The sequence below is a fragment of the Entamoeba invadens genome (assembly GCF_000330505.1).
Source record: "Entamoeba invadens IP1 unplaced genomic scaffold scaff_1105074726547, whole genome shotgun sequence".
Taxonomy (NCBI): Eukaryota; Evosea; order Mastigamoebida; family Endamoebidae; genus Entamoeba; species Entamoeba invadens.
In genome coordinates this window covers 45,690-53,838 of record NW_004191693.1, presented here as the reverse complement: position 1 = coordinate 53,838, position 8,149 = coordinate 45,690, and the positions used below count along the sequence as shown (strand labels likewise).

The following is an 8,149-nucleotide window of genomic DNA, read 5'->3' as shown; positions in this document are numbered from 1 at the left end:
GTTTGGGTATAAATCTGTTGGAATCCGCTTCTTCAGGGAAATAACAGGAGTGGCATGAATCTACCATTTTGACGACTGTACGCAAATGAACTTTGATCATCGAAGTAAGTACACTTAAATTTGTATCTTTCAAAGTCGAAAAGAAGGAACAAGCAAGGAAATTGAATAACAGCAAATCAGTTTTAAGTTGTTGGACCATCTGATTTTTATAAGAAAAGTCCGATAAAAAGTCTCTTTTTGTTCTTGAGAGTGTTTTCATGTTGAGTTTGAGCATTTCTATGCATTCAAACAACTTGACATATATTTTGCAAGTCAATATACAGATTTGCGCGACATTTTCACTTTCCAAATTTGTCTCCAAAAGCCGCCTTTCGATGTCTAAAAATTCGTTTTCAGTGGACACTTTTGTTAAGACTTTTGACATGATGTGTGCGTAGTAAGAAGCAATGTGTTTGTTGAGTATTATCTTTTCTGGACATTTTATATCCTCTGTCAAAGAGAAATACAAATTACTTAGCGAGTATAAATAATCAGTTTTGAACACTTCAAGTCGCATTTCAAATATTTGAGAAACAAGTGTTTTTTCCATGTTATCCAAAAGGGAAACCAATTGAGGGTCTTCATTTTGCACATGTCGCACTTTGCCTTTGCGAATCAAATTACCATCTTCAACAAAGAAAACAAAGAAAAGCTGTCGCCATAATATTTCAATTGTTTTGGTGGTTGTTATTCGCTCTAAAAAGACATACAGAGACATCACTCGACTGTACATAAATATGGGAGAAATTTGAGGATCAATTTTTGAAGAACGAATAAGCGCCATCAAGAAGACAAATGCTCGAATATTCACATCTTTCTTGTTCTTTGGAAGTAAACAGATGTCTGTTTTTATCTTTTTTAAATCGGAAAAACTGAGAACGTTACACAGAAAAACATTCGAATTGGTGCTTAACACTTCTTTGTCATAAAACATCATTGAAAATGTATTGATGTTATTGATATCTTTCGATGTCAATTGCATTTCAATAGGGACTTTATGGATCAACTCCTCAATATCAAGATACTGATTAGTCTCGACCATTCCAATCAGTTTGACCAAGTGGCTTCTGAACGTTTTGTCTGTTAAGTCTAAAGCATTTTTAATGTGTTGAAACCCAGCTGATAAGATGTCATGAAAGACAACTAAAAGGTTGTCAAAAAGCATCTTTTTTTCAACAATTTGTAAGCATTTTTTGAGTTCTGTTTTCTTCACCTTTTCAACTATGAAATGCTTGAACGCGTCAAGGCAACACATTGACATCTTTGCAAACATCCAGTCAGTACATTTCATATAAGTTTTCTCTTGGTTTTCAATATCAAGAATCTTCCTTTCAATAAAATTTTTGACTGCTCCAAAGAGGACGAGTGTATCCATATCATTGGGGTTTAACAAAAATTGTCTGAAGTCTTTGCACTCAGATATTAGGATTTTCAGAAACGAAGTTGTGAAGTAAAATTGATGGTGTATTCCACCAATGATCGACGTCTGAATTTTGTCAGCAACAACATATTTTTCTCTTATATTTTCAAACGATTTTAGTCCCAAAATAAACGTTTTTGTTGCTGCGGAGTAAACGTAAAAGCTTGAAAGCGGGTGTTGGACTTTTTCATTAGAAGAAACGAAGAATTGGTCTCGTATAGTGTAGTAAGTTTGAAGTAACAACACTTGACTCTCTTCAACACAGACGTTTTCTTTAATCATCTGACACGCTAACACCATCATTTTCAATTGAATTTTTGTGCGCTCATAAAAGCAATTCATAAAGTTTTTGATTGTCCTTGTGAATTCCTCAATCTCTAACTTGTTCTTTTTGAAATTGTTTTTCGTCTCAAAATAAAATCGGTCGAGTGATTTGATCACACTTTTTGTGAAGACAACATTGTCGAGGTGCATAATCTCATCCATAATAAATACAACTACGTAGATGATTTTCAAGGAATATAAAACTTCCTTCTTACTTGATTGGAAATCGGTCTGGATGTTTTCCAGTTGTCTCTTTGTTACAAAGAAGAGATAACACGTTGCACACTTTTCTAAATAATCAACAATTGTATTCACAGTCGCTGTGATATTCTCAAATGGCATTAAATAGAGAATGTCCAAAGAATATGTGGATAAGTGGACGTCTAGTTTGTGTTTGTTCGCCTTTAAAATTGGGTCATCAATTGCAAGACAGAATCCTTCTGCACAATTTATCAAAATTTTGAGGCAATCAATAAGTCGGCAAGTCAACGAAAACACTCGTATTGAAAAGTTCAGTGATTTTGTTTGTTTGTCGCGTTCATTGAAAAAAGCCGAGTTGTATAAATTGAATTGTGCCAAGACATTTTCAAGACTTTTCTTGGTCTTTTTGTATCTGTAATAAGGCACCACAAACAATGGAAAAATGATGATATTGAACGACCCAATTTTGTTTGAGTCTATCATGTTTTGCAATATCAAAGACGATGGCAGTTCAGTTCTAAATTGTTCATAATATTCTTTGACTAAACACTGCTCTCCTTTGTTGGAGTACATTAAACACCTTCATCTGTGGAAACAAGTCAGTAAGTCGAAATATACACCGTTCTATAGTCTTTCGTTGTTTCAGAAAAATTGTTGTTAAATTGCAGTGGGGTCAGTGAAAACATTCAAGTCCTTCCAACACACGGGCTTTAACACCCTCGACGACATCCCATCACCAACAAAAAAGTTGGGTAGTGTGATTTGAGTAGAAATGCGTAGTCGATACATCTTTATGATCAGAACGATAAAGTTTGTAAATGATACATTGTGGGGTGTTCTGAAGGTTCTTCGTTTGCATTAGCTTGAGTGATAGAGTCTTCAAGTTTTTTGATCTGAATAAACAACAAGGGACCAATCGCTTTCCGTTTGAAACACTCTCTGGGATTTCATCCTTTCATCAACACAACAAAATTTTCCTTGGTAAGAATGTCCACTTCTATCTGTGTAATACTTTGAAAGTGTGAAAGAAATTGCATCACAGAGACGAATGGTATCCACTTTAAGTTGTTTTTGGCTATCGTCATTTTCTTAAGTGAACAATAACAAAACTTGTAGAGTGTTATAATGCCATATATCGACAAGATGGATAATAACTGAATGTAGTCGAAGCGTCGACCAAACGAGAATAAATCTTCCAAATAATTACATTTTCGATATTTGATGACTTCCCAAATTTCTTTGAATGCATCGGATACCTCTTCTAACACAAACAAAGTTGCCGTCTGTCGCATATAAAAGATGAACTGAATTTTGTTTCCAATAATTAAAAGTCGAAGTGCTTTATTTGTCTCTTTAAGTCGTTTGTGAATGTTGTCATAATTTCCCGTAGCTATCACACTATTTAATTGTTCAATAAACACAAATATTGCTTTGTTTAAATAGATAAAAGTTGTTTCGGGTACTGCTTTGTACTCGTAGAAAAGGTACAGTTGATGAGAAAATAATTTGAATTTGACGATAGAGTTGATGTCAACTAACGTTTCCTTTTGAAGCGAAATTTCTGTTGGTTTGTGGGTCTCATAAATTTCTGATGCGATGGTGTTAAAGATGTCAAGAGTCTCTTTTTCAATTTCATACGAATGGATCATTTTATAGCAGAGTGTGTCTTCAAAGGAGGTGTATAAATAGAATTTGTTCTTGAAAATTTTTTGAATATCAAATATTGTGTTGTCTTTTTTTCTTGCATGAGCCGTATCAAGAACTATGAATGTTTCTTTCAAAGCGTTGTGAAGGGTTTCCAAATATGATGTATCATTCTGAATTTGTGTTAATGAGAATTTACTGGAAACATTTATAAGCATGTTTTCAACGATTTCAACTTCGTGGATGTTCAAAATAGAAGTATATTTGTCAAACTTCAAAATGTACTCCACAAGACGTGTAAATGTTTTCACGTAATTTTCCAAATAAATAAAATTGAGAACATCAAAATTTTCAACACATTGTGATATGAAACACAATTGTTGTAAAGACAGTTTCATGGAGATATTTGAAAATTCCATGACATATAAATGTCTCACTCTGTCGAGCGCGTTCACACAACTCTTTCCATTCTTTAATTTCTTTTCACACTCAATCAAAGTCTCTTCAAATAAACCAACATTAAAACAAAGTCCACATCCACTTCGGAACGCTGGATTGGTGTATTCATAATCAACAAAGAATGTAAGTAATGCGCTTAAGTAGCAACACAACTCAATTTGTTCTTTCATTAGAGATACATTTTTGAACAATAAAGTCAGATTTAAAGAATGTATCGTCTCAACAATTTCTTTTCGTGTTACCATCACTTGTTCTATTTCTTCAATAAGAGTGTGGATATATGGGATTTGTTTGAGAGAATGTTCTTCTTCTTGGAAAAAAGTGCGAATACTTTTAAAACATTTTGACATCACTTTGTTCTTATAGACACTCCCCGGTTGGAAACTTCGTAATAAAAACTCGACATTGGTGTATCGTTGTTGATCAATTCCAATTCCATTTGCTATGCTTACAAGAAAATCTGTAAGTTCATCAATCAGCCAGGGGTGGAGGAAATACACAAAACTAATGATTTTGAACAACGTTAAAACATCCATTTCAAAGGTTCCCATGATTGAGATAAACTCTTTCACGTTATCAGAATTGTCATGGTGACTTATCCACACATTTAGTTGTTCAAACCGCTTTGTAAACTTTTCGTTGATCATCTTTGAAAGAGCCTCATTCCGGTCTTCTACTTGTAAACTGAATAAAAGTGCGTCGGACAATTCTACTAAATAGGTCAAGTATTTTTGCAATTTTTTGACGTTGACGGAGCAGAGTTGGTTGTCTATTTTGTTGTGTTTGAATACAACAAAAAGTCTATTAACCGAGTCTATAGTCTTCATATGAAATCTGATCATAAAATAAAATGATGGCTTGATCTCAAATACAAGAAAATCGACCCGTTCTCCAATTAATTGGTCGAGTTTTTTATAGTCTTCTATTGACAACTCACCCACCCGTTCTACTAGTATCGGATCAAATCCTAATTTTTCAAGAAATTCAATTCCCTTTTCTTTCATTTGAATGACCGCTTTGACGTTGGAATTGTTTGAAACACAAAGTGCGTGGAATGTCGAACTTAATTTGCACAAGTTTGCATAAAATGCGATAGAGTCTTTGCATGCGTGATTAAAAAGAAAGTAGTTGATACCAACAGACGTATGGAACTTCACATGGATCAGATTTTTAGAGTGGAAGTCTCTCACAATTCTAACCAATTTTTCAAGTAAAAATGAGAGTTCATCTGTTTGTCTTGATAAATAAGTATACACCGCACTCTTCATTGAGAAAATAATGTTCTTCAAATGACTCCCCATCTCCTTCAAGTTGTTGTAAAATTTCACGAATTTGATTATCCCTTCCATATCTTTGTATTTTGTAATTGACACAAAGCGTGTTGTGATGAACAGGCTGATTATTTTAGACACTAAACTCCGTACTTTCAACGCTAATTTGATTGCAGAAGGACTAAATAATGACACACAATACTCACCATGTGTATATTGCTGCATTATAGATATTATATCAAAATAACAAGCAGATAACTTCGAGTTGATTGATGTGACAAACTCATGTTGTCCAGACGTCCGTATCCGTTGAGAGGTTGTCATATTCAAGAAGAGATCTTCAGCTCTTTCATGAAATCGCTGGACTTCAATGGCAGAACTAAGTAGTGTCCTTCGTTGATAATACTTCGGTTCTGTTGAATGAAAAAAGAAAAGTTTCACCTCTTTGATTATTTCACTGTTATTCTCATTTGAACTTTGAAAGACACATTTACTGATATTTTCAAATAACTTGTGGTGTTCCGTTTCACAAGTTAAGTCTTCTTGACTAAAGATAATAGTCTTTTCAAAGTTGAAATTATTAACAAACGCCTCTGTCATTGATGTTAACGATTCTAATGAATTGACATTGTTAAATTTATCCAAATACTGTTCAAACATTTGTTTGGGAGATTTTGACAATTTAGCCTCACATTTGGAACATTTAACTAGCAACTTGAGCATTGCATTATAATAAGCAGCTTTATACAACAAAGATACAACCGTCTCAAATTTCAAGGCATTTTCGTCTTTTGAGTGAAACAAAATTATGATGTCATAACAGAAGTTGTTCATCCCATAATTCATTAAGTCAGCCCAACTTGTTACTACGGCGAAATCGTGAATGAAATTGATGAAATGGTTCATTACCTTCCCTTTCCACATAAATGGGTCATACTTCTCAAAGACTTTGAGTATTTCTCCTTCAAAGACTGAAAGCAATTTTCGAAATAACGTGATCTCTTTAAATGCTTCTCCAGTAAAGTTAATGAGCTTTTTGATCTCGTTTAACGAGTAAAAGATGTACATTTTGAACTTAAAGACAAACTGATTTTTGTTCTGAATTTTAAGTAATATACAAAGCACCACAGTCTTTACCAAACGGAGGAGTACCCGTGGTAAATAACTCTTGTCGTACATTAAATAAGATTCTAAAATGTTTTGTATTTTATTGATAGGGTCTATGAGCATATAATACCAATTCAATGATTTGTATGTGTTTGAAATGAACGTGGAAATAATAAAGACGAATGGATCAACACAAGACAAAGACTCGGAAAAGAGGGAGAGTGTCTTTACTGTGATAAACATTGTTTCATCAACGTTTTTATCATGAAAGATTCGTGTTGATATTTTGTAAGAAGTTTCCTTTAACTTGTCCAGAAGAGAAATAAAAAAGTACGTTTTGGAGTGAGTCTTTGCCATGATCATAAGAATTGTTTCCATCTTATCATTATCGTTCCCAAAATTATTAGATACGACGACGGAATGTATCAATTTTAATAGAATTGTTGTGGTGTCTTCTTTTGAATTGAAAACATTGAGTAATAGGGTGTAATAGTCTTCAATCAAACTAAACATCTCTTTATAGTGTTCTGAAGTCTTTTGTCCATACCTCATAAAAACTATAATTTCAAAAAACAAGTCTGAGAACTCTACATTATTAAATACAACAAAAGTGATTTGATAAATAATATCGTTCAAGTCTCTTAAGTCTCGTTTATGTAAGTTCCATTCATTTTGAAGCCGAGTAATTAATACAGACATGTTAAAGTAATTGCGATATTCGGGAAGATAAAAAGAAGTGTTAGTAAAGAAGTGGAGGAACAACTTGAAAATATTGATTGTGTAATTATACCATTCTTTAACTTCTTTTTCGTCGTAGTTCTTTATAATCACCTTTTTAGAAAAAGTTGTGAGAACTTTAGCAGTTTTAATAAAGGACGAGAGTTTAAAAAGTTTTTGTGTCATCCAATTATCTTTAGGTTTAGTAAATATTACACACTTTTCAAATACAACTTCTTTCACATCAGTCAGTATTTTTACTATTTCGTCCAAATTAGTAAGAGAACTTGTTAACTCCTTTGCGCGAGTGATTTCATGTGACTTGTCAAATAAAACACTGAATTGTTTATCATCACAACTTAAATCCAACAAATTACTTATAAAATTGATTTGGAAGGTAGTTCCATAATAATCAAGTATAAAAATTTCCCCTGCATTTTTATCTGTGTTAAACCGTGATGATAAAAAGTTGACATAACATAATGAAAATCCCACGACGGTGTCAAAGAGTGAAGGAACTTGTTGAAAAAGGATTGCAAACGTTAGAAAAAGAGAAGAATTGAGACACTCCAATATCGTTGCAAATTCTTTCTGTTTGGTCTTGTCTCCTTCATCCATTTTAAGAGCAAGTTTGATTAACTCAGTCGACTGGAGTTCACAATAATAACACAAATTAAAATCGGTAAAAGTCTCTTTGATGTTTTCAAAGAAGTTCTTAAAGTTCTCCAAATAAATTCGTACATTGAGAAAGTACTTGAACTTTTTATTTGAGTCGGAAGAAGAAAACGATTCAAATATTTTGTCCTTTGTTTCATTCATATCTATTGCCATTCCCAAAAAGTCCAAATAACCAAAATTTTCATTCTGTGAACACCGCATTTTAAGGAAGGACAAATTATTCTTTGAGTTAATTTTCAAAATAAGGTTTTGTATATCAGACCGTGCAGAGACGGTTATTGGCGATTTC

At 33.1% G+C, this 8,149-nt stretch overlaps 2 protein-coding genes across 2 annotated transcripts; both read right to left on the bottom strand.

Moving 5' to 3' along the window:
• On the bottom strand, nt 1–2,557 carry EIN_212600 (hypothetical protein; the record flags this gene model as incomplete). Its single annotated transcript, XM_004183368.1, has 1 exon — nt 1–2,557. A coding segment is annotated over one exon (2,557 nt), but the record flags the coding sequence as incomplete, so codon positions are not given.
• Nucleotides 2,558–2,641: 84 nt separating this feature from the next.
• On the bottom strand, nt 2,642–8,061 carry EIN_212590 (hypothetical protein; the record flags this gene model as incomplete). Its single annotated transcript, XM_004183367.1, has 2 exons — nt 2,642–2,773; nt 2,953–8,061. 2 exons carry the CDS (start codon nt 8,059–8,061, stop codon nt 2,642–2,644), a joined length of 5,241 nt encoding a protein of 1,746 aa, XP_004183415.1.
• Between the last annotated feature and the right edge of the window lie 88 nt (nt 8,062–8,149).